General features: G+C 48.7%; 1 protein-coding gene across 1 annotated transcript; it reads right to left on the reverse strand.

Moving 5' to 3' along the window:
- Positions 1–1,403: 1,403 nt before the first annotated feature.
- LOC119373639 (uncharacterized protein DDB_G0271670) lies at positions 1,404–27,527 on the reverse strand. Its single transcript, XM_037643693.2, has 4 exons — positions 26,608–27,527; positions 5,539–5,906; positions 3,039–4,038; positions 1,404–1,592 (listed from the first exon to the last, which is right to left on the reverse strand). The coding sequence occupies exons 2-4, from the start codon at positions 5,873–5,875 to the stop codon at positions 1,418–1,420; spliced, it is 1,512 nt and encodes a 503-aa protein (XP_037499621.1). The 5' UTR covers positions 5,876–5,906; positions 26,608–27,527; the 3' UTR covers positions 1,404–1,417.
- Between the last annotated feature and the right edge of the window lie 289 nt (positions 27,528–27,816).

Here is a 27,816-nt window from a genome sequence, read left to right on the forward strand (position 1 = left end):
AGCAGGTGAAGGTCTCCCTTTGTTTTGCGCTACTCACAGTCGCAGGCCTCCGGCACGGAAAAGAGCTGCGATGCAGGTATCTTCGAAACTCAAAATATCTTTTCGTTGACGGGACTTTTCGTAATAAAACAAGTAGATGACCATTTGAGCTTTATGGAGAGCAGCTACGACACACACAGGTCTCAGTCACGCACAAAATAAACCGACGCGAGCTCACAACATCACAACGAAACGTGCTTTGCCGCCATTTCGTGATGGCAATGACACTGCATTTGGCACCTCTGACTGCCTCTGACGGGAGCATGGACGGGAAGGTCCTGCCAATGCCGTAAACATGGTTTCGGTTTCGTATTCGATTCTAACACGCAGGCAATTTATGGACTCGTTTTATTGGAAGAAAGGTGCGCGTTAGATTCCAGTAAATACGGTGCTTTCTTGACGTCGAGTTTATGCAAATGCCGACGGAAACGTTTAAATGCTTAATCATTCTTTGGGAGTGTATTTCCCGAAAAAAAGTCGCAGTTTTGCTGCAATGGTGAAGCAGTGAATGCAATAGCAATAAACTGGAATCTTATACGAAGTAAAGCCGGCAACTAACCCCTTTAGGATTCGATCTGGCGTAACTCTACGTGCGTAAGGGAATACTGCCGATCCAGGGAGCGAAGCGTTTTTCGTGCTGTCTGTCACTTCAACGCAAAGTAAGCTGTGAACTCACAGAGCGTACAAGGGTATGAGCCATGTACTGATCTCTGTCGAGATAGCACGTGCGACCGCGCCCTCTTGATCAAAGTTTGCAGTTGCTGCCCGCGCGACACAGCCTCCCCACCGGCACCTCTGTATGCTCCTTCGCCCGACGAAGCGAGCCAGCGCCTTTCATCTCTGCTTGAGCCGGTCTGCAGCTTCGCAAGCTTTCACTCGCACACAGAACATACGACGCGCGGGGCGATGTTATCGATTTGGACTTTATACGGAACATGACGGCGACGGCATAAATGCGCCTCGATTTCCATATAACTGCTAAAGCGCACACACACACACACACACACACACACACACACACACACACACACACACACACACACACACACACACACACACACACACACACACACACACACACACACACACACACACACACACACACACAGGCAGGCAGGGCGTTTCAATCAATGTCTACATACGTTAGTGGAAAAAGCACACAGAAACACGGACGACGGGAAGGATGGACGACACTGGCGCTTCTATCCTTTCCTTTCCTTCGTCCATGTTGCTTGCGCGCTTTTTTCAACAAGATGAATACAAGACCAAATGTCCCTTTTGTCCGCCTATACACACTGATTCGAGCTTCGTGTTGGCCATGTTCTGGTCATGAAATGACGTGACTCGCAAAGTCGCCGAGTTTCGTGTAACCGCACTTTTATTCCTTGGGAGCCTTCTTCGCGCTCGCGTCCTTGTTTTTCGACTTGTTGCTCCTGTGCTTTCCCCGCTTGGTTGGCTTCGCCGCTTTGCACCGGAACACTTCGCACTGTCCTTTCTTGACTGCTCCGAACAGGACTTTGAGGCCCAGCCTCTCGGCCCAGAGATCGTTGACTCTGTCGAAGAAGATCGCACGTATATGCAGTTAGGAGTCACGTGAGAAGAAGCGCATTTACACATTGGCGCGCGTATCCTGCATAACGTCATAACCATACCGGTCACAGCCGTTACGCAATAAATTAACGCCGTAAAGCAAGACATGGGGGTGGGGTGTTGCCCCCCCCCCCCATGTCATCTAAAGGGGGACGCCAAGTCTGCCCCCTACCTTCACTCAGTCGGACCTATTCTGTCATCGTATAATGTACACAGTTATGGCGACACATATTTTTTTTTACCACAATGGCACCTGAGGGCACCAGATGTTGCATTCCAAGAACTGCTTACTTCCGATCTTCACTCCCAGAAAACCGTGCACCAAAGACAAGCCGTTGTGAGTAGCGCATCATCAGCGTAGGAACATGGCCGTCCTTCCCTACGTGCATGGCTTGATCCCATTGCACAAAAAAGGTCACTTCTCGCTGCAATGTTAAACTTTTAATTTCTGCCCTCAATAAGTAGCGCAATTTTTTTGCGAAGGTTGAACGGCGAATCGCGAGCAGGTCGCAGACACAGGAACGTGCCTGTCAAATCATACACGTCATTAAATACATCCCTTGCTCTAAGTCTGTGGTTTACTCGATCCCACTTTCCTGTGACCGTGTGTATGTTTGGCAGACGGCGCGCTGCATTAATTTGCGCCTGCGTGAGCACAATTATTAATTCTTTAAAAGGCCAGGCTAGCTCGCACTTGTCGTGATTGTGGATGAGTTCCTTTGTTTGGCAACACCACCATTTTGTACCGTCACAGGGGGCAGACGCAGCGGGAAATTGTGGAGGCCGCCCACATCAGCGCTCTGTCCCGATACATGCGTCGCTCAGGCCTCGATTGCCTTACTCGACAAAGAGCTCGATTATCTGAGCTTATGAAGATAGATATGGCTTTGTTGATATTGTAACTTGTTTTTATATCCGGACCCTCATGTGAACGTGGTATGCGGCCCTGTTATTTGAGCATGGTTTCGCTCAATAAGTGTTTCAGTGGACAGTCAGCGCTCGTTCCGTGTTGTTCTTCCTTTTTTTCTCTCGTTTTTACTTCGCGCTGTTCATTACTATGTATGTTTTCTTTCAGACTCGACCACCAATGGCGAGGGGGGGGGGGCGCATGCAGTAATACTTGCCTCCCCCCTTCCCCCTTAATGTTCAACCCTGCGCACGCCTATGCAGACGGACATGGCGTTGTGTTCGCCTTGCCTATCGTCCTGTATTCATCAGTGAGCTACAAGAAGTTACCATGGGTAACTAGCATATCCAGCTAGCATATGCTTTTTGAAGTCAACACGTTGCTTAATTATCATTTTCTTCAACCTCGCGCCTAAACCTTAGCGTCGCTTCTTCACGGTAGCACGACACGAATTTCGATATAGAAATCCGTCGAGTCACTACAGAAATTCCTGCGCACTCACAGTGTCGACAGCGTGTAGAAGACCTTCTGGACCGGCAGGGATTCCGGCGCCTTGCCCTGCGCCGTCACCTCGCAGAAGATGCGCTGCAGGCAGAGAGGGTCTTCCAGACTGTTCACGCCGAACTTGGCGATGGAGTCTAAGATGGGGTTCCGGTAGCTCGGAGCTTCCCTGCGCCTCCTTCCCGCCGCGCCCACGGCTCCGACCGCGGCCACCGGAAGGTTGATGACACTCGGGACGAGTGCTGCCATGAGTAGGCCCAGGGGCAGAAGGCCCAGGAGCAGGGCTAGCGGTCCCTTGCCACTGTGGTGCTTGCGCCGGTGCTGGAGGTACGGCAGGTAGTGGGGATCCAGGTCCGGGAATCCGAAGTCGTCCGCGTAGTCAGCCGCCACGAAGCCTCCCTTGTAGTCGTAGTGGTCGCTGGACGCCGTCGCATATGTCTTGTCTCCGACATCCTTGTCGCCCAGCCGGTTCCCTCCGCCGCTAGACGCGGAGACGCTCTTGTCGACGTCTCCGCGACTCACTCCCGACAGGACCTTAGAGCTCTCGCTGGTCATCAACAGGGGGTTTCGAGCCGTGTAGCCATACTTGGTCTTCACGTACGTGGGAGGCGACGTCTCGGCCGAGTCATAGTCCGACGGCTTGAGCGCGTCGTTCCTGGTCAGGTGATACCGGTCCCTGCGGGCTTCGTCGCGGTCGTCCTCTTCGTCCTCGTAATCTTCGGAGGTGTAGTAGCCACCCCCGCCGCTGGACGGCTGCTTGAAGGACGACGTCCCGTGCTTGAACGTCGCCGACGCCTTGTGACCGCCACTTCCGGCGGTGTTCCTGTCGAAGTAGTGGTCTACGGGGCTGTACGGCAGATTGTACGAGAAGGGTCGCGGTGTCGTCGTCGTGGTCGTGGTGGACGTCGACGACGTGGCGTAGTAAGCGGCGGCCGCGTACGCGGCGTGGCTGCTCGGCGAGCCCGTGTAGAGTAAGTTCGCTGAGCTCAATTTGTGCGCGGCTGTAAATGAAAATTGTTTAACATGTACACAAATTTTATACGCTGACATAAATAATGCGTGGTGTTCGAATGTCCATGAACGGAAATTATATTGAACGCAACACGTAATTTATTATCCCAATAATAATTTCTATATGTAGACGCAATCTGGCCGTATAAAACTCTTAGCTATATGCGCCGTATAAAACCCTTAGCTATGCGTACGGATTACAGAAACGGCCATAGATTAAAAGCGCGGTTTGTTAGTGCAGAATTCCAAGCGCTGTAACACTTTTGTGTTTGCCTGTTTGATCCTTGCACCGCCAGGTGGCGCCACCAATCCGACCGCTCTGGCATGCTTTTTTGATAAAGGGACACTAAACATAAAAAAAAACGATTTTTCTCGCACTGATAAATTACGCTTTCTCAATACCAAGAGCACCATATCTTGCCACGAGATTACGCTTGGAAAACTAGAAAACACGCGAGAAAAAAAATATACACGCAGCGACGCCACCGAGGTTCCCGCATCGACTCACCGCGACGTAATAGATATGGAAGGCGCCTGCTAGGGCCTACATAATTCCTAAACGGTTACAATGAATTGATTTGTGCTCTAACGGAGCTAGACACACAATGTAGCAAGTTTAGGTAAGCTTAATTGAGCTAAATGTGACCAAAATACAGAAAAGGGACAATGAAAAATGTTACGTCACGCTGACATTCTGGTGCTGCAATTTCGGCGCGAAATTCAGAAATAAAACTTTGACCTACTTTTTCTCTTCTAGTAATAAACCTATGATGGCGAAATTAGCTACAAAAGAGTTCTCGAAGCTTGATTTACCAATGTAAATTCTTTCAGTGTTTCACTTAAGTCTTGTTTATGAGGTTTGTAAACAAGCTAAACTTTTTTGTACGCAAAGGGAATTGCGTATGCTATACTCGGTCACAAACAAAGAAAAAATGTCAGCTCCGATTACAGAGAAATTGCATAGATGCCCCCATCCAATTGCTCTTACTCATTTTCGTGACGTCAAGCGCTCTTAGAGTGCTTCAGATAGTTGAATTTGTCCATATAGAGACACATGTTTGAGTCGCTGGTCTTAGGTCGTCCGAAAAACGGCAGCCCCCCCCCCCCCCCGCGAGCACCCCCCCCCCCCCCGAGCACCCCCCCCCCTGTTTATGGACTTTTTTCATTTTTTTAGGTCGGACACTCGAACGCCCTGGTAAGTTTCATCAGGGATTCCGACATCAGTTCTCAGCCAAACGTAATGTTATAGGTAATATCGACGAACTAACTCTTACTATCCACAGTATTTACGTAAGCCGAGAGAACGTACTCACGGTTCGAACGGAAACCAGCTAGCACGACTGAAGGGTATGCGCGCCGTGGTTCTGTCGGCGGAGTTTACATCTTTTTCTTACGTTGTAACGGACTTTAGTGTACTAGGCGCACGAAAGATCCCTATTCATCAGCTAAGTTTGCCCATAGGTATATACACCAAGTACGACATAACTCACGGTCCTTGCTTCCGGCCTGGACAGTAGGCAAGGAGTAGCTGGTCGCGTGGTTCTTGAGGTAGCTGGAGGGCGATTCGGTCGTGGTCGAAAAAGGTGGCGCTGACGACGGCAGGAAACTGCTGGTTATGGGAAGGCTCCACGACGCGGAACTGGCGCCCACTCTGGCGGCCGACGCGCTGCTGCTCCCGGTTCTGTTAGCGTGCCACGAGCTCGGACTCAGAGATCTGGACGTTGCCAGGAGGCCCACCATCGCGGAGGAGGTGCCGCCGGACGCCAGCGCCCAGCAGGAGCAGGTTCCCAGGAACACGAGCGAAGGTGCCCAGAGTGAGGGTGCCATGATAGACTAAAGAGTGCGTGACCTGGAGTGACTGAAAAGAAACACGTGATGAATGCTATAGACATATCAAAGTGACGTCATGCACGGGCAGAATCGACGCTCTGTTTGCCTTCGCTAAAGAGACAGAGATTCTTCCCTTGACCTGACGATACCCTACGCATGCTTAGGCCACATGCATTTCGATTGGATGAAACTTTCAATCAATCAATCAATCAATCAATCAATCAATCAATCAATCAATCAATCAATCAATCAATCAATCAATCAATCAATCAATCAATCAATCAATCAATCAATCAATCAATCAATCAATCAATCAATCATACAGTGTAGCGTTTCCCCGCTCCCTGTCGACCTGGCACACAGAAGAATGACAATGGGGCAACACTGCCATGATGAAAAATGCGTGGAACACAGGGTGTCGCTGTAGCCAAAGTTTCGACAAGCGGTTTTGTCTTCAAGGCTGCCTCAGAGATTTTTAATCGTTTCAAAACTACACTGCTATGGGGGTAATAAGGTATCGCATCCGGTTCGGTACATGTTGCATTCCCGTCGGTCGGTCAATATGGAAGGGAGGCGGCTAAAGAAATGCCTTGCGCATTTAATTGCGCTAACACGGGTGCAATAAAACGTACGACGCAATCTGAACTCGCGATCGCGCCCTACGCACGTGACTCGCGGACGCGCGCGATCGCCGCAGAGCAAACTGCGATGGCCGACCGAGCAAAGGGGCCAAGGGTAGCAGACGACGCCGCCGCCGAAGCAGACGACGACGACGCTAAAGCGCGCAGCGTCACACGTACACACTATTCGTATAGAAAGAAGAAGCCGACGAAGCTTCCAGAGCGCGAAGTAGCGCGGAACGCCGGCGACCTTAACCGAGCGCTCGCCGCGGCCACGACCACCACCGTGGCCACGACACGATGTCGCTCGCGTGACCGGACGCGACGCTAGCGACGCTTAGCGAAAGGGCGCGCGTGAGAGGGTGAGGGGAGAGTGACCACGCCCGAGGAGCGACAGTGACCCAGTAGCCATAACCCGGTGTCGGCGATGCTGTTGCTGCTTTTTCATGCTTGACTTCTAACCCGCGCCCAGCCGTCTGTTCCCTCCCCACGTGGCCCGGACCGCGGGCCGCTCTAATCTTTTTGTTGTCGTTGCGTGCTTATGCGCATTTGTATATTTGCTACGTACTTTTCTGTCGCTGCGAGTGATGAGTGCGGCGGAGCGCGCGCTGCCGGCAATTACCCTGACAGCCGCTTGCAGAGGCCGGGATATACGTGCGGATTGGGAGACGCGGTGGTTGCGGCCCATATGTGTGTATTGAACGACACGTGCACACTGCCAAAGGAAAAATGAGCAAAAGAAAGAAAGAAACTGCCTCCATCTTGTCCTTTTTTTCATCTCGCATACACACTAAAAAGCACGGTTGATCCCTCCCTCATAGGAATCGGTATAACACGAAAGTGAACCGTGTCTTCACAGGAGTAGTTGACTGTTTATTGTACATTGATGTATGAGAGCTTGTACAACGTCTATTGGTGTTTGCCACCTAGAGCACCGTTGGACGTGGTTGCACCGGCGTTCAGGATTGCCAGGCCGGAATGACAAAAAAGTAGCATGAAAATTCAGAAAGATAGCCAAAAAGTACCCCACTTGAGCCAAGGGCAGTAAATATAACCAAAAGTATACTAGCCTCGTGGTGTCAGGAGCCTAGTCAGGCGTGTATAAACACGCCTTTTGTTCCGGCACCATGACAATTCATTCTCACGTATTTTCAAAACTATAAAAATAAAGTTCAAACTTCAAACGTGTGTGCGAAAACTACTGCGGCGTTCCTATTTAAACGACTAAATGCAAAAGTCTTTCGGTGAAAATGTAAATCAGTAATGCATGAAATCTTTAAAATCGATATTGCCGACATTCAAGCATTGATTTTGGACATTACCGACCATGCGTTTCATGCAAAATGACTATGTTTCTTGCACTATTGCAAAAATGACACTCTCTCCACGCGTATTTCGTGACTTGAAATGAAAGACTACAAGTAAGAACCTTAATTGTGTCGACAATAAAAATGAGTACGGCATGAGTGTGCTAAAAATCACAGCTGCTGGGATCGTAGCATAAATTGTAGTCACTTTCGCGATCATTTCTTGCGTGGTAACGAAGTCCGGGCAGTTAACATTCCTCAGTCGGAGTCCATACCTAAAATGACGCAGGAAGTTCGTCGGACACTCGATTTCCATACACGGCGACAACTTTTCTTGACAGCATTGTGGAAGCACACAACAGAGGCGCATGCCAGCTACCGCGCCTAACAATAGTGCTTAAGTTTACTGATAATTTTCTCATTTGTCTTGCTGAAATAATTGCTGCTTTATTTATCATGAGACTCAAACAGTTGCGGGAAATCATAGGCAACATGCAGTGATTGTTCACTTTGCAAGAATGCCTTCCTTTCTTTCTGTTTCCTAAGCAGCACCACCTAATCAGCACGCCCGTTTTCCAAAGTAAACATGGCGTCCATGACGTAGGGGGTCAGTGTGCGGCCGCAAACGCGCTGTTTAGTTCTCCTAGAAAAATATACTCGTAATATGACACTAAAACGTACACTGAACAATCGAAATGCCTCTCCCGTTCACATTTTTCGTGTATATGTTTTTCTAAACGCGTTCACGATGAGAGCGAGCAAAACCGAAATCGGCTGCAAGCTGCCGTACTACTTGCGGAGCAACACGAATCTGCGGAAGCCCCGCCTCCGTAGCCTTGGCTCCGCTGTCAAGATAAGTTGTCGCCGAGTGTATGTCTACAAGTGTAGAGCGCCCTGGATGCGGGAGTGCTTTCGCTTGTCCTGTTGACTCCTAATTACGCTGTAAGGTCGCGTTCAGCAATGGGTGATTTGCGAAACGAGGCGCCATGCAATAGCTTTCTTGAGTTCCAGCCACATATCAAAAAGCCCTCCCTTTTGTGTAATGGAAGGGCCAAATTGAGTTTTTCGAGCTGGAAACACGCCTTGGTATCCATGTTATGGCGCCGCATACTTGAAATAAGTGGCTGCGGCGTCAATAACTTCGTTCAAATGGAGGGAACAGAGTAGCCAAAAAGTAGCCAAGTAGCCAAGGCGTTTTTCTGCCGCCGCCGGCCTAAAAAATGTAGCCAAATTGGCGCAAAGTAGCCACACCTGCAGCAACCCTGCCCACGTTGACGCCTAGTGGCACAACTCCATCCCGACGACTAACGTCCATGATCTTGATTTAACACTTGTGGTAGCTGAAGTGATTAATATACACCCGGACACAGCATAGGGTGAATCCCGCGAAAAGATGGCATAACAAGCACGTATAACACTGGTACTCGATATGCACTGATTCAAAGCGTCGTCATCTGACGAGGCAAACGCCAAGGCGTGCACTCCCCAGTAATAGGGTGACCTACGCCTGTGCTCATGCGTATATACCACCCAGCGTTTCAGGAACGCAAGAGGCAGAGTTCGTAGCTTGAGCCGTGAACGGGGGAAGGTGTTCCGCTAACCGCTGGTTCATGTCTCTCTCGCTGCACCAGATCATTCACTGGGCGACATTCGGTTGTCGACGTCATCATAGGTGTGCGCAGGGTTCCCCTTCGGGGGGGTTGGGGGGCGAAGGTTCGTCGCAGCGCCCCTCCCCCCTCCCAATTATGCCAATGTATGGCGCTGACATTGCACCCCCCCCCCCGAGTCGCAGCGCCCCCCCTCCCTATTATGTCAATGTGTGGGGCTGACATTGCGCCCCCCCCCCCCCCCTTAGGTGAATAGGGGGCGCCCCCCCTGCCGCCCCCCGTGCGCGCGTCTATGGACGTCATTGCCTATTCTGTGCCGTTTAGAGCAGCAGTTCTATTAGCCGGTGCTATCGCACTCGAATCAATAGGCAGCGGAGAAACACCATTCGTGCATGTGGAAGCCGCACTACTCTGTTGACGAGTCGTCACGCTAACAGGAAGCGAAAGGCAAAGCACGTACTGCGTCGTCACGAAACCGAATCATCGCGTAAGACGCATTGCACCGACCTTAGAGTTTCCTACAAAAATGCATTGAAAGCCTCCGTTGCGCTGAAACTACCGAAGCGCTCCCTATCGGCACTCGTTAGTGTCATGATGCAGTACTTCACCGTTTCTACACGGCGACACCGCCCCGCCAACGAAGATCACTGTGAGAGAGATGTGTGAGATATAAAGAATGCTTGTAAAGGCGCAGTGAGTAGAGCGCCGGGCCACCTGTCGTCGGGGACCGGGAGGTCGTGGGTTCGATTCCCAGGTCACCTAAATCAACAAATTTTTTTCTTCCGTTTTCGTCATCTGTTCGTGCACACTTTACCGACGTCACTTCCGTGACGGAAATAATGTTGGTGAAGTATTGGTGGAACCCGGCATAAAATACCTTCATGTTAAAAAAAAAGTGCGCTTCAACAGGGTGTTTTTTTGTCCCAGAACGACGATCGCCATGTGGCTTGCTAGCGTTTTCTTTCTTGAAATACTCGACGCTCGCCACTTTCCTGTCAAGAATGCTACCCCACGTTGACAGCTCGCGAGCCGATCGCGACCTGGAAGTACCAGGCGCGCGGCATTAAAGCGAGGTAGAAGCAATCAAGCCGGTTGACGGTCATTGTTCTGGAAAACAGACTCCTGAAGAGTTGCACACTGTTTTTAGAGTGTATGTTTTAAAGCGAAGGCTTTAGATTCCCCATCATAAGGGAAAAATGAAAGAAACTCACAGGGTCCCTTATGCACTCACCTAAGACGACCGGAAGGCGAAAGCCTTCTTTTTCTTCTCAGTCGATCGTGCCCCGCCACCCTCCGAAAGCTTTCTGCACCTAACGTGGTTTTTCACTTCCTCCAGGATCGGAGGCACCTCACCTGGTTTTGCACTGCCTCCGTAATCGGCCCACCTTTGAACAAGCTACGATGTCATGTGATGACGTCATTATATGACGTCACTGTGGCGTCACGATGAAGTTATAATTACGTCACAAATATTGGCGATCTGCAAAGTCATCACGTGATAATGATTTTTTGCCTCACTCGCGCTGACGCCGCCGACGCGGGACTCCGGTCAATTTTCGCGTTTGATGAGGCATCTAAGGCTTTCGCCTTAATAAATTAAAGAAGGGTATTTTGAAGGGCCAATTCATACATGTCACATCCATTAAAAAACAGCGCGAAAACGGGGCAAGAAGCACGCGACAAAACCGCTGTTCTTTTTGTTGTTGTTGTGTGCATCTTTCCCTTCTGTCCTGTTTTCGCGGCGTTTTTTCATCTAAGGGAGAAGTGAGCTTCGGCGGCGCCGGCGTCATCACGAAGTGCTGTAAGAAATCATCGTGTTATGATGACGTCATCTTGACGTCACAGATGGCCAAAATTTTGTGACGTCATCATGATGTCACATCAAACTACGCCACTTGCTGACGTCTTCAATGACATCGTCGCTTGGTCATACCTGTAGGCTCATCCCGGAGGCACCGAAAAATCCCCGTGAGGTGTAGTACTAGAAAGCTTTCGGTGTGGGATCAATACAATCGACTGTGAAGAAAAAAATGGCTTTCGCCTTCGAGCCGTCTTAAGCGAATGCATAAAGGACCAAGTGAGTTTTTGATGCGAAGAATAGCTTAATTAGCGAACCGAAGGCACTTTGACCGTTGCTATCTATCTATCTATCTATCTATCTATCTATCTATCTATCTATCTATCTATCTATCTATCTATCTATCTATCTATCTATCTATCTATCTATCTATCTATCTATCTATCTATCTATCTATCTATCTATCTATCTGGCCACCTTTGCGCTCTCGTGGCCATTTCTTCAACTTGATATATATTAAAATTGGTATGATATGATATGCGTATTTGACGAACGTGAATGACAGGTCGTAACGACATGAAAATCATGAAATACATGTCATGCACGTCATTATTTACATGGAATAGTCTTGGTGCCCTCGCGGCCTTCTTTAACTTGATATATACCAAAATTAGCATGGCATGACATGAGTACATGACAAGCATGTAAATGAGAGGTCGTAACGTGAAAATTATAACAGACATGTCATGCACGACATGAAATATATAACACGGTGTTGGTACTGTCGCACGCGTTTCGCAAACTTACTGTATGTAAAACAAAGTTGGCATGCCATGACATTTGTCTATAAGGAACATAAATGACGCGTCGTAACATGAAAGTCATGATTGACGTGACAAATCTTAGTGCGCTCGCGGCCATTTTATTAGATGTTATATACGAAATTGTCATGGCATGAGTATGACAAACATATATGACGGGTCATGCATGCATGCATGCATGACAAATGTGCGAGAGTGAAGGACGTGTCATGGTATGGATGCCTTGATTTGTCTCAAAGCCGAACGGTGCGGTGCATGCCGCTACTCGCTGACTGCTTCGCCTTGCATGGATTCGTGACATCTGACGGATTTTATTGAGAGAAGCTCCATGGTAAAAGCGTGGCCTTCGCGATCTGTTCCCGCAGCGCTGCTCTGTCGGAGCTGATCACGGAGGCCAAGCTGTAAATTCAACCTCGAAGCGCGCGCCGATCCAGGTGGCCGTGATATGGTGGCTAGGTAGCCGTGATAAAAAGCTTCCTCTTAAGGACATCAGTAAACATATTCTGTGCAGTAAATCCTACTTCGCGTGTTTTAGATTTTATTATAAAAAAGGCGTTAAGCTAAGAGACAAATGCGTTAGGCTCTACACATTTTTTGAAACCCTGCGCTTCTTGTTGTTTTGCAAACAGTAGCTAAGTATTCAGTGACAAATCTTGTGGATACCTAAAGAAAGAACGCTGGTTTAGCAGCATGGGGCACAGCTTGCGTGCCTAACTATTCGGTGTAGCGTCCTAGAGAAATACGACGGTAGTGCCAAGTGTATGTATAGCTGAAGAGCCTTACACTCTCTCCCACAAGCTGGTTGCAGCAGGGTTCAAGCTACGAGGTGTAGATAAACAACATACTAGCGCAGCAAAACATAGTGTATGTCAAGACATTATAATTGGAGAAGGTGGAGACAATCTGCGTATGTGTGGCACCTGCTACGTCACAACAATACTTGATACGTGAATCACGTTTCGCATGTACGTCATAAGCATTTGATCTTTGTATCGGCATCTGCCGAAAATTGTAATGGCAAACCAACAAGGGAGCGCCCATGCAGACGCAATGGCCGGCTGCGATTCGAACTCACGCTTCCTATACTTGCCCACTCTCCTGGCAGCAAGAGATGAACGGTGGAATTTGCTATCAATGAATGTCATGTCACGCTGAGGACAAACAACGTTACTAGATCAGCTTCAATTTGAAAGCTGCGCGGCGGCGCGTGTCCCCTTTCCGTCTCCCTCCGCGTGGTGGCGCTAGTCACACGCTCGGCCTAAAGTCACTGGAACGGGAAAAGTACCGCGACCGTCCTGCGCGCCGCCATATTTGGTCCAGCGCGGCCGAAGTGGCGGCGGTGCGGTGTTGATTTCACGTTGAGTAACGCATGTTTTACGCATTGCGTGCGCTTTTGCAGCCCCGAATGAAGCATACCGTTGTTCTCTGACTGATTAGGAAAGAAATAGCGGCAGTTTTCACTTGCCTACATGCGCGCGCGCGCGTACTAACGCGATCAAGAAATGCGAACTGCGCGGCGTTTACGCGCTCGGCTGTCTGCATTTAATAAATGCGAAGCATTTCTTAGCGAACTTCTGCGACTTTGTACGTATCTATCTATCTATCTATCTATCTATCTATCTATCTATCTATCTATCTATCTATCTATCTATCTATCTATCTATCTATCTATCTATCTATCTATCTATCTATCTATCTATCTATCTATCTATCTATCTATCTATCTATCTATCTATCTATCTATCTATCTATCTATCTATCTATCTATCTATCTATCTATCTATCTATCTATCTATCTATCTATCTATCTATCTATCTAGCTGCCCCCGACTTTGTGCTGTCCTGGCCGCTTCGTTAATGGGATGTACACCAAATTTGGTATGGCATAACATGACTGTATGACGAATATGAATTACAGGTGATAACATGAAAATAATAGCAAGCTTGCTATGTACGGCATGAGTTACATGCCACGCTCATGGTGCACTCGCGGCAGCTTCGATAGCTTGATACACAACAAAATTGGTATGGCGTGACAAGAGTGTATTGCGATCATAGGTGACTGGTTATAACGTGCAAATCATGACAGACATGCCATGTAAAACATGATTTACATGACATAGCCTCGGGGCGCTCGCGGTCGTTTAATGAAATGCATTTATACCAAAATTTTTATGACGAGCTATTTCTGTATTACGAACTTTAGTGATAGGTGGTAACATGAAAATCATGACTTCCATGTCATGTACGGTATGACTTACTTGCCACGCTCATGCTGCGATGGCGGGCGGTTCACTAGCTTGAAATGCACCCAAATTGGTAAAGCGTGAGGTGACTGTATGACGAACACGAATGACAAGTGGTAACGTGAAAATCATGACTTGTGTGTCATGTATGGCATGACTTGGTTGGCGCGCTCTTGGTATGCTCGCGGCCATTTCGTTAGCTTGATATATACCAAGATTGGTATTGCGCGCCCTGGCTGTATGGCGAACATGAATGACAGGTGGTACTAGCATGAAAATAATAACATGCATGACATTTACGGCATGATCTGCATTACACTGTCTTGGAGCGCTTCCGGCCGTTTTGTTAACTGGATGTATAGCAAATTTGGTATGGCATGACATGGGTGCATGACGAACATAAATTACAGGTCACGCGTTGTATATACCAGAATATACGTACTTTTCATTCGCGTTGTGATTCAACATGCATGCATGTCAAACATGCAATGTATAGTGAACAAGATCTTACATGACATGCGTACCAATATTTTCATGTTACCGCAGGGTATTTATGTTCGTCATACAGTCACGTCACGCAATACCGATTTTGGTGCATATCAAGCAAGCGAACCAGCCGCGAGAGCATCAGCCATTATTTTCACGCTAATATCTGTTATTTGTGTTCGTCATACAGTCAGGTCAGGCAGTACCAATCTGTAGCAGTCAGTTTTCATGGCGCGCTGATCATTATATGTGAGCCCAAATGCGTCAATTTTACGCCAAACATAATAAAGAGCCGCTCAGCAATGTTATTGTGCATGAACCTCCTGCGACAACCACGCGAAACAAGCTGTACTAATGCAGAGCAGGCGCAAACATTCCCCGAAACAACATTCGCGAATTCTCAATGAAGCGCTTACCTCACAAAGGCGGGTATCAGTCGTGGGAACAAAATTTTCCCACCTTATTCTGTGCAGCCACACAGCCCGTCGCTTGGCATCCTTTTTCCCGCTGGGAATGGCAGAGGGCCTTGCCCGTTTCCCGCCGGTTGCTGCACCCAAAAGCGCAGCACCCGGGCATTCTTCGATGCCTCGATAGGCTTTCGATGAAGTCTCAAAACGATACGGGGTGTCGTAATATTCCTGCACGCTTTCCTGGGCCTATAAAAACAATCGCCCTCCAAAGCGCCGTGCTTCTGCGGCCGGGAGACACTAGCGAGGCGAGCGAGCTGGACCATTTATGTGGCGAAGCCGCCGAAAGGGCGCGGCGGCGAAGAGAAAAGGAACGCGGTACTTTTCCCGTTCCAGTGACTTTAGCTCGGCCCTAGCTCGGCCCGACTTCCCGGCAGGTCGAAGCACGTTGCGCGAACCGTTGTTGGTGGTTCTGTGGCGGTGTGCTTTGTTCATGTGCTTTGTTCTTGATTTTCGATTCGTCTGACGTTATAAGTGGCGTTGTATCGTGACCAACAGACATGCCGCGTTGCTTCGTGACCGGCTGCAAAAGCGGTTACGAAGCAACGCGGCATGTGGCCTGAAGCTTTTTGCATCACAGGGGCTATGCGGGTAACGTTGCTGTCAACACTTGACATCATTGAATACTTGTTTGGCCAGGGTGCTCACAGTATGTTCACAGCGAAGCTTAACCAAGATCCTCCAGAGGTGAGTGCAAAAGCTGTGTTTATTCAAGTTTAATAGAAATGACAGATTTATTTCAATTTTATCGGCGTCACTTCGGATTAGTGCGCTCATATGCTGGTGATGAATCACATCCAACAGTCGTCAACTACACAAAATATTCCGACTTCTGAGTTTCTATACACCGATCAAAACAGCTCTGCGCGGGAGCGTGGAAGAGGTGCACCAAGTGCTGTGCTTGTGAGTGTTCAAGATACTCTGAGAAGGACGAAAAAAAGACTGTCGCTTGAATAAGGCCAAGTTGCGTGATCTGATTGAGGCTAGGACGTGTGACTTAACCACAGGGCCAGGGGACTCCCACCAGCACGAAGACAGCGACCACATTGATTTCAAAGGAGAAGTAGTCGAGAGCATCCTGTACTATTTGTCAGGATATATGACTCATAAATTCACAAAAACCACCACCTTCTCTTTGTGCATAGGAGACATAAGCTCCACTGAGCCAGTTGTAGGCAAAGATGCTTGCCTTACTATTTACAGGAGCTTCAAGAAAGAATGTTTGAAACATCCTTCGAGAAAAATGCTGCACTTTGTGAAAGTTGCGAAGCGCGCAGTTTCACCTTCTTTGAGGGGGGGTCAAGTTACATCAGACATCTTTTGGGACGAGCTTGATGAGCTGGAGATAGAGAACATCGATCGTCTTGGATGCGTAGAGCTTGAGGCTGCCTTTACATGTCAGGTGCTGAATTTTATTATAGTTACTAGGATGCACTTCTACGCTAGGGATGTGAATCACCGCCTTGAGAATAGCGAGAAAGCCGTCGTGGCAAATAAAAAGGCCCGTTTGCTGTAGATAAAAGCGTTATCCATGGCCAAGTGGGCACATAAAATTTTGAGTACTTTTACAGAGTAACAAATTACTTTGTTGAATCAAAACACAAGCTCTCTTTCATTCATTCGTCCAGACTCCTGAGCAAGCAACGAGCACGCGAAATGAATAAGGAGTCTCGTAGCTTACGCAAACACGAGAAACGACATCGAACTGGCCTTAAGCTATGTCGTCAAATAATGAACTTCACTAAGAGACACCAAAATAACACACGATTGGCTATTTATGTGTTGAGCCGTTTAACTGAACGTCTAATTATAGCTGAATAGCACGTCAGTCCATACCCTCGCATTGGTCTTCGCATTGCCGCAGATGTGTAAGGTGCATTTATTCGCCATCCCTGAGGCCTGTACTTCCATGTAATTGCGGAGGAAATACAAATTCACGTGTTGCAAACGAAACGCACTGCAACGCGCTCGGAGGAGGCGGCCGCAGACAGCCGCAGAGGCAAGCGAACGCGGTTTTAGGGCCGAGAGAGGTGGCAGCGCCACCCCGCGAGAGGAGACGGAAAGGGGACACATTTGCGCCCGCGGCTCGGGCGGAGCTTGCAAACTGAAGCTAATCTAGTAACGTTGGAGGACAAAGTATCAGGTACATTTTGTCCTTATTATTCAGATCAGCTGTTTGTTCGGCCACACCTGCTAGGCCTTTTCACTGAGAACTTGAGAATGAATCTTGATAGCACGACAAAACAGACACGAATACATTGCTGTCGAAGCGTCAGGACGCAAATATAACGCAAGCACAAGCGTCGGTTTAGAACTTACGGGCCACACAGCTCCCGACGGCGACTTCATAATTTCGAGGCGCAAGGAACCAGTTTTGACGGGTGCCGCCATGTTGTTTTTCTTTCCGGCCTCAAGTCTCGCTCAGCGCACTGGTTTCATCTGACACTGACAACTTGGTTCCTTCGGCAGTGATCCGTTGGTTGCTGGTTTTCACAACAGCTAAAGAATCACTCTTGCCACGAGAAGGCGCTTGGTAACTCAGAAAACGCGGGGAAAGAATATACACGTGGTGGCGGCGTCACCTTGAGGTTTCCGCACCATAGAGTTCCGTAATAATACACTAGAGAAAAATCTGGTGCTGGGGTCTATGGGAGCTGAAACGCATGGCACACCATCCAGCATGGGAATGATGGGTAGTACACGGACTCGCCTAAGCTTTGTTCTTTGGGCTCCGTGTGGCCTGCAGTCGCTTTGTCGCAGCACGAAGTTCAGCAAAAGTAGAGCAGTCACACTCCACCACCTAGACCCCTTTAGGCTCACGAATTCAAATCAGCTAACGAGGTGCACAACGAGCAGTACGTTTATTCGAAACACAAGGCAAACTACAACAACAAACAAAGCCACAAGTGCATTCGAAGTCGCGCAAGCACGGAAACCAGGCAAATCTATTTACTACCCATCATTCCCATGGTGGCTTAACGATCGCAACGCCACAGTTTCCTCTGATAAACATTGTTGGAAACTCTATCTTCCGCACCAAATCGCAGTGACGTGACAGATTTTGACGGCATCTTGCACGTGACGTCATGGACGCAGCTTGAACGCACTGTTTTTCCGACATGGCGGTTTTGATGACGACGTAAAGGCAGCATATCACGTTGCGGCTAACCAGCTTCAATGAGATACAGTGAAACCTCGGTGATACGAATCTCACGGGACCACCAAGAATATTCGTATCATCCGAAATTCGTATCACCAGAAAGCATGGAAAATTAGCATGCCACAAAAGAAAGCTGGCGTACATTTTATTTATTGTTTTTCAGGGCCGCAGCAACGTCAGGAAGAACCTTGAATGATTGTCAGTTAAGTTTTTAGTTGTCGACAATCATACCAGCAATCGTAACTATACGGCCCGTACGCGCCTATTCAATTAATGAACCAGGTGCGTTGTGACTCGCGACAGCAGTAGCCCCTAACAAATTTTAGTATGCATTTTCGCACGACACCGGAGTACTGCAGCGAAGCAATGAAAGAAGCGCTTTGACGCGATGGATCAAGGTCACAAAATTACAGGACCACAGTCCTGTGTTATGATTTTGTTATCGCGGAGGTGTCGGGGATGTTTTTTGGGAGATTTACGGCCGTGCCCGCACAAGGGTGACCTCCATGCAGGGTTGCCAATGGTGGCTACTTTTCGCCAAATTGGCTAATTTGAGAGGCCCGTGGCGACCTAAAATTATGAATGGCGACATGGCGAATTTTTGGCGATTTTCAGCTTAGGTCTCCACTGAGTTATGCATCCTAAGCTCAGTGCCTTCCCAACGAATGAGCGGCACTATTCTCTGTATTTTTCTTGGTTTTGAAGTGCACATTACGCGCCGTTCTATATGTCCGTCCTGTAACTCGTGTGTATTCCCTCAATTCGTCTAGATGCTTCTAACTCAATTCATCTAGATTCATCTAGATGCTTCAGAGCTTCGCTAAAGTTTCGCTTCTGACTGGGCTAGATGACGGGTTGGTCGTGTGTTCCGGCCGTTTGTTCCGCCAAAGCTCCAACTATTCTGAATAGCTTGGCGTCCTACTCACCGCTGCAGTATCCCCTAATTGAGCTCGTATAGCGAAGATGGGCGGATACGCAGGTGTTCGTGCAATAAAAAATTATTTATTCAGGCATTTTCTACTGTTCTCGGTGAGCGTGTGCAATGAAAACAATTGCTATATAACATTATACAATGTCTACCTGTTCAATTATAACGCACTGGATTGACGCGGGTAGATATAAGTGATTATATATGAAAGGGACAGTGGCGTCCGGTATCATATTAGTTCACACTGAAAGGTATAAGACTCACTAATGAACGATACCTGTAAGAATTCTGTCTTACTACTTTCAATAAACCTGTTAATCTTTTTCTTCATATGAGGGGATGTAAAGCTGTCTACAAACAACGCCTTCGCGGCTTTCGCCCAAGGTTTACCACACTTTTACCTTTGAAACGAGCGGACAGGGAGGAAGGATATCATGAGCGTTTTATCCTTTCATACTTGCGCCTCCGTGCACATCTTGCGGCTAGTCGGAGAACCAGGTGCACCAAGCACTCCCATGGTGAAGGGGCGATGCGCCTGGCATCGAGAAATGTCAGGATACTTTAAGGGCGTTGAATGGCACTGTATTCTGCGGGGCTATACATCAGTGAAAATTCCTATTACTAGGATATGCCGCACACATCTAGAATGGCGACTTTTTTGGCGAAATTTCTAAAAAAATGGCGACTTTTGGCGACTTTCTGCTCGTTGTTTGGCGACATTTACTCGAAAGTCAGTGGCAACCCTGCCTCCATGGTCGCGCATGTTGACATTGTGAGGCCTGATCGACTCCTTCGCCAAGACCGTCGTCGCCTTCTTTCGGTCCTTGTCCACCTTTCATAGGATGTGTGATGCATGAGGCAGGTACGTGTAAACATAGTACAACGACAGCAGCCCGCATCGACACGTTAGAAAAAATTCGGCAGATCCCACGTACCGTGGGAGTCGATGTTATGCGAAGCATGCGGCGGGTAGGTGACTGTGGCGTAACTTTTTTTACTGAGCGACCCGTTACAAAATGACGCTAAAGATTTGTATATATTTTATACGCACACATATATATGTGTAAGAGCTGCATATGTGTTATATAAGCAGTTGTTTACGGTTGGGTAACGCTGCCAATGACAACGTGGGTATTACCAACACCAGAAGCGGTAAGCTGATATGTAGTGCTTATACGTGTCCCGAGAACGCACGCGCGTTTCACGAACCCGTGTGCATGTGTGCAAGAAGTTCTTGACAGTTCTTGAACAAGGGCATCATCACCGTGATCAGTGAGCACCAGCAGCTGGTCATGACTTGTTACAGGATCCGGTCGTGATCGTGGTGAAGAGGGGCCCATGTGTATTGAAGTATGTGGTATAGTAGAGCTGTTGGAATTCGTGGATGCCTCGGTCATTTCGTTGACAAATTGTCTGTCGACAGAGCCGGCGACATGTCAGAACCTGGAGCCACCTTTCGCGTTGGTGAGGCGTAGGCCGTCGAGGCTGGTAGGCCTGAATAGTGCTACGTAGACCAACATCAGTGGATGGTGTTTGTCCTATTCATAGACTACCTGGGCGTATGTGGCCTACGTAGCCTAGTCTACTTATGGCTGTCAATTAATCTGACATCATCCTCGGTCAGCATGAGGCCATCGCCCAGCCTCTTAAGAAATGAAGAGGACATTTTATCGTTGTGGTGGACGAAGTGCACTTTACGATGCGGTGATGCGGATTAGAGCTGTGCACGGGCCGTATTTCCGAGCCCGAGCCCGGCCCGGGCCCGCCGACTTTGGCGAAGGCCCGCCCGAGCCCAACGCAAAGGGCTGCGAGCCCGCCCGGCCCGGCCCGACGTACGAAAACACAATCCTGGGCCCGGCCCGGCCCGGCCCGGCTTTTCGAAGGATCGCTGAGATAACGAAACATCGTTTTCCCGGTAATTTGGCATTTTATTGAGCATATCAAATATGATCAAACGACACACGACAAACAGTCTCTATTACACAGATTACAAATTACGAGTAGACGGCCTCATGCCAGCAACAATGGAATTCGCTCGCCAAAGCCGCCACGTGTATATGGTATGCCCATGCAAGCGTCAGCTTGCACGAAGGCGATCTACGTCGGGTCGCTCGTCGCTGTCGCGTGCATTTTCACTCATATGGTATTTGGCCTTAAATCTAACACGAACTGTCGCGTGGCGCCGTCACTAGCTCAGGTGGTGTTACTTCTTTGTTTGTCGGAGTGCAACAGAGCTTTACCTGCTCCCCTTTTGTTTAACGTAGCGAATGGAAAGGAAAAGCGGTAAAGGGCGGTCTCGGAAAGGGCGCTGTATGCGTGCTGGAAAACAATTCCCGCTCATGCTCAATATTTCGGGCTTGAGTCGGGCTTTGCGCCGGGCCCGAGCCCGGCCCGATAAAACTCCAAGTATGCCGAGCCCGGCCCGGGCCCGAGGAGAAAATATGTCGGCCCGCCCGAGCCCGGCCCGCGGGCCGGGTCGGGCTCGGGCTTTCGGGCTACCCGGAGCCCGTGCACACCTCTAATGTGGATATCATATGTAACTTTCGTTAATATATTCCTCCGGGGTCGAGCAATGCTTCAATATAGCTTGCTGAATCATAGGAATACAAACGTAATGTTTATTAGGCTGCTAGAAAATTGGAGCCAACACTGGAACTACAGACGTCAATCTGATATGACGTCCGTATCGTAGGAGTACACATCGTAGGAGTATCATGTAGTGTTTATTGCTTTCTTGTAAAATTAGATAGCCAGCACCACAACCACAATTGAAGTTGCACCGATATTACGCCTGCGTAGGCTGTTTTTCCAAACCCATTTATAGACCTGGCGAGGCTCAGTGGTAGAATACCTGATTACCACGCAGAATGCTTGGGTTCGATTCCTGCTGAGATCCTAATTTTCATTATTTCCATTCGTTGAGTCAACGCTGCCGATGTTGGTTTTACTTAACTCTTTAGCATTTAAGTTACCAATGTCTGTTCTCGCCGTTCCTGGGTAGACATAAACTGTCAATCACCTGTGGCGCATACACGTACACCGCGGCCCGTGGTAAACGGGTATGTGCCACACGTGTCTAGTGGAAAGGGTTTGACGACGTACGCGACAGGATGTTAACGTTATTTATGTCATGACCCGGCAGTCATATTCGTCAAATCCTCTTACCCTCCCATGCAAATTTTGGTCTACACCAAGTTAAGGAGGCGATCATGAGAGCACCGAGACGTAGGCGGCTAGATAGATAGATAGATAGATAGATAGATACGTAGATAGAAACGCTCAAAGTGCCAGAGGTTCGCTAAGAAATGCTTCGCATTAAAAAAAAAAAACATGGCGCTAATCTCCTCTGTAATCTGAACGCGAAGGCTCACGGAGGCACATCAGAGCCTCAAAGATTCGTGCACACAATGTCGCAGGTCGTGACGCGTCTCTGAAGGTTTATTCTGACCGTAAGAAAAGTCTTTTTTACACTGTGATTCTGACGATTTGGCGGTACGGCGCGCATGCCCACGCTTGCGTTCCCGCGCTCACACGTGCTTGGCGCGTCTTCCGCGTCAGCGCGGACAGCTCCTCTTCGTACCTGGGCGGTAGCGTACGTTCGTATCAAACGTCGCTGGGTGAAAATCGGTTCGCAACAACCGTACTCCATCACATTGCAGGCCAATGGGCCTTGGCCGGGACCAACGAAAAATTCGTATCACCCCGAAATTCGTATGAGCTGTGATCGTATCACCGAGGTTTCACTGTATAACGACGCGACCGGAAAGTTATTGGCCTCTGTCCGTGAATAACGAAATAACCTACATGCGAGTTGCTAATAACGTCATTAACGTGTATTACAAGCTTAGCGAGAGAGTGGAATACCAACCGTGGCGCCACCTAATATTTAGTTACTATGACGTAATTAGTGTGGTGCCGTTTTTTGCCACGGTGTTCCGGTCACGATATATGGTCGAGTGATGAGCCAAGTAATGCTGTCACCTTAAATTTCTGCAAAGAACATACACGCGTGCAGAAAAAATTAAGCTCTCGCCCTTTCGAAAAAATGGCGGCAAGGAAAACTTGGCGTGTGCGTGGCTGATGCACTAATTTTCTTTCTTTCTTTCTTTCTTTCTTTCTTTCTTTCTTTCTTTCTTTCTTTCTTTCTTTCTTTCTTTCTTTCTTTCTTTCTTTCTTTCTTTCTTTCTTTCTTTCTTTCTTTCTTTCTTTCTTTCTTTCTTTCTTTCTTTCTTTCTTTCTTTCTTTCGCATTACCCAATGATCCTTCCTAACTGCTTCGACCATGCCGGGAATTCCACCTTCATCCGCTTGCTTAGCAGCGCAACACTTAAGTTGCTACGGGCAACATCGACGATCATGCGTTCATATACAGGCAACAATGAAATGTGGTAACGTGAAAAATGACAAGTCACCTCGATAAAAGATCGGGTTGCTATATCAGAAACATCTGATCGACGACAAGCCAACGATCAAGAGAGCATCGAGTATTGGGAAACGGCGCATACGAGTACGCGTGTGACCGGCGCACCTTCGAGATCCGCATTTACACTCGCCGGGTTTTTTGCGTACTACGCCGTCGTTGCCGCCACACGAAGTCTGTAACTCATAACGAGCCTCGCTTGAAAAAAATATTGTTGCAGTGGCTTAGCTCGGCTATGCCAGGATAACGTAGCGTTAGCAAAGGTTCACCTAATTATTCTTAGCTTTCCTGATTGTCTAGGATTAGCTTGATTATCATGCTTACTGCTGCTCCAATGACACACACGCGGTATACGTATTATGTGGCACATGTATATTTATTTTGCCAGGCAACTACTTCGGGATCCGATGAGTTAAGCTTCTCCGCTCTTCTGCGCCGTTGAGCAGCATTTGCGCTCTCCTTCGCCATGGCTAAACTACACTGGCAAACGCCAGTCAGAGGCGCTATCAAGCGGCTCCAGCGCAGTGTCAGACGGCGACTGCACAGCGAAGGCGAATAGCTGCGCGCGCGCCGGCGCCAGTGCGTTTGCCACGGCTACGACGTCACTCCTCTGGAAAGCGCAGACCGGCGGCGGCGGAGTGCGCGGGAGGTGCCGGCTCCGGTGCGCCAGCTGTGTGACATCACTGACCCTCGCGCATGCGCAGCACGGCTCTTGAGGATGCACGCGAAACTGGCTCGGCTAGGCCAGTGTAGCTAACGCTACAAAAAAAAAAATGGAGATGTGTGAAGTACTAAGCACTATACGAACATAGGCGTTTAGAAGACAGTGGGGGGCGGTTTGGCATTCTATGTGCTTTTCCATTATTGGGAAAGCAGGGGACCGCCATATTCTGGGACGATCGCTTGCGGCGACGCTGTCACTTTCGCCAGATTTCGCGAGATAAGCTTCTAGGTGGATAGGCGGAGTGCGCGCGTCGCCGTCTTCGAGGGACAATGTTTCTGGTCCACCGTATCGTAATAATAATTTTTGCGATTTTACGTCCAAAAACCACGACGTGATTACGAGGGACGCCGTAGTGGAGGGCTCCGGAAATTCTGACCACCCGGGGTTCTTTAAAACGTGCACCTAAATATAAGCACACGGGCCTCTAGAATTTTTCGCCTACATCGAAAATGTGACCCGCCACGGCCGGAATTCGATCCCGCGATCTTTGGGCCAACAGTCGAGCATCATAACCATTAGACCACCGTGGCGGGTCATAGTCCACCGTATCTGCACGCGGTTGTCACAGTGTCAAGTTGCTATGACCCGTAACGCCCGGGCTATAGTTTAGTGAAATCTGGCGAAAGCTACAGAGCCACCGAAAGTGAACGCCTCTGGATACCGCCCCTGTGTGCAGCCCTACCTCCGAAAACTACATTGCAACTATACGCCAATCAAACAGCACACGAACACTCTAGGAAAAAAAAAATGGAACGCATCTCCACGAAGTGAATGATGACGAGTGGGCGACGCTAGGTCTTAACGTCCATAATGTCTACGTTGTAGTCGCCGACTAGTATAAAGGGTTTGTGGTTCTAGGTGTTTTATATTGTTCTGTCACAATTATGATTGAGATTAGTCTATTGTTAAACCTTTTTAGGGGATTTTACACGGTGCTGTGCCGTGAGTACGGACACCACACAACGGACAAGCCTAGACCCCAATGCGCTTCGCCCCTAAAACAAAATCAGAGCCCTTTCACTATTGCGAAGACGTAAGCCAGCCAAGCTGTGGCTACGGTGGGTCTGGTATATCGAATATTGCTATGGCGAATTTATACGTTATCACTATTGACTATACTGAGCGAATAAAGAGATGTGAACTCAAAGATCCCAGTGTTTCTCTTGCGCACGACGCACGTGATCTCATCAACGGCGGTCCAAAAATGAAACACTCTAGTACATAAGAAACCCCGTTGTTTTGAAAAGTACAAAAATGGCACGGCGTTCGCTTCTTATGCTAGTGGTCTTGTCTTTGAGGCAAAAGTGCTCACGTTGTTCTGCCATCTCGGCGAAATCATACTCCTTTATGTTTACATTTACGCCTTGACCATCTTAATTCGACGCAAAAACGCTGGATTAGTCGAGTTAAACGGTTCGCCGAAAATTGTTGTTCTACGCGTGTTTTGTCCGCGGACGCGATCCGCCAGAACCTAGCCATATGCAGAGTCGGTGTTAAAAAAAAAGAAGAAAGAAGTAAAAATCGACAGTCCCTTAAGCTAACGAACGCTTATGAGAGCGCAGGCGAAAGCATTGTGCGATGACGAGACACTAATAAAATTCGACGTAATCAGTCGATTGCATTGTATGTGCATGGGATAACAGCAAGCTGTCCCGGAGCAAAAATCAAGCAACCATCACTTAAGGCTTCACCTAATCGAAAGCAAAAACGGTGCCTTAAATTGGTGGTAGGCCGGCTCGTTCTAAATATTACTCTGTGTGAACAATGTTAATAAATGCCGAGGGGAAACTAACGTTGAAGGTGACTTTTCAGCTACTTTCATCGGGCAGCAGGTAACTGTCAGCTGTAGACAATTACAATTTTTAGAGAACTTAATAATAATTGTAATCAGTTACTTTTTTTAATCTTTAACGGCCAACTGCGCCGATCATGCGATGTATATTCATTCGAACCAAACGCCAGGTATATTTTCCACGATTATGCGAGCCTTGCAGAAACAAAAGCTGTACTAGCTATAGGAGCTTGATCCTTCATTGACGACAAGGTACAAGTGAACGAGAAGTCCTGAAAGGCAAGGCTCAAGCACTGCCCTCAAAGAACTCGCGATTGATCGAAGAATACACACGAAACACTTTGAGCGACTCACCTTGGAACGAATATGAAAGACGACGTTTGCGGCGATCCTCTCGCGGCTAAGTCCCGCTCAGCGCACTGGTTCCATTCGACACTGTTGCAACTTGGCTCCTTAGGCAGTGATCCTATCTGTTACTCGATCCCACGTCGTGTGCGGCGTCGACTACGACGTGTCCTCTTGGTTTCACACCGCGGAGTCCGCCAGGGAGACCGCTACGCCACCTCCACCAACGTCAGTGTAGACCTGTGTGTGCGTGCATGCCGGCCTGTCTCTTCTGGTCATGGTAAGAAAGAAAGAAAAAGAAGAGGTGCCGTCGTCGCTCGGTTATTGTAGGGCATCGTGCCTCACGCCACGCACACGGAGCGTGTGTCATGTGTGCACGGATTCAACTGGGCTGGCGCGAAGAAAGGACAAGCGCTGTTCCAGTCCGCTTGGCCCCGTCCCGGACGTGCGACCGCCATTGTAGTATGGCTTCCCCGGCGGCGGCGGCGCCGTAGGCGCGGCCGCCATTGCTTGCGGGGCAAGCGAGCGACTCCGCGCGCCACTGAGCAGACGACAACGACGTCGTCTGCTATACAGGGCGTTCCGCGGATTGCTTTGCCTTCCGAATAGAGACGTATACACGCAACCGGCATTGAATCCTATTATACAACCATTGCTTGCCTACGACAATCCCCCAGATGAGGTTGATGCGCGGTATTTGGCATCCAGAGCTAACACAGCTCCGTCGTTACGAAGGCGTAGCCCATGTATTCGACTTTCCTGTTCTTTTTTCTCTTGAGCTTGCCTCTAGGCGGACGTCGCGCCTGCTTTGGGGCGCTACGTGAAGCAAGTTGCGTTCGGTAATCGGTCACGTAGTCGTTCGTCGTTCACGGTTCAACGCCGTGTGAGAAATACGCAAATCATCATCGTGAACACACGTGCGAATCTTGGGTAAACCGCGTGACCGCTGAAGCTTAGAGACTGGGTCGTCGCACAGAGGTGGCGCGCAGAGCTTCCACGAAGAAGAAGGCGACAGGTCATTTATCATGCTCACGGGACTGCGCTGGCGTGGCCTCTTTATTCACGTTCGTGTCTTGCTTATATGTAATGTAATCTCGGACGCGACGCCGTTTCCTGTGAGAGTCTTCGCGTTATCATTGTTATCTGCGAGCTTGTTTGTTAGTTGGTTATTCGTCTGCACGTGTCGTCTCACAGGAAGTATTAGAAACGGCATGGTTG

The sequence above is a fragment of the Rhipicephalus sanguineus genome, chromosome 11, assembly GCF_013339695.2.
Source record: "Rhipicephalus sanguineus isolate Rsan-2018 chromosome 11, BIME_Rsan_1.4, whole genome shotgun sequence".
Classification (NCBI taxonomy): Eukaryota; Metazoa; Arthropoda; class Arachnida; order Ixodida; family Ixodidae; genus Rhipicephalus; species Rhipicephalus sanguineus.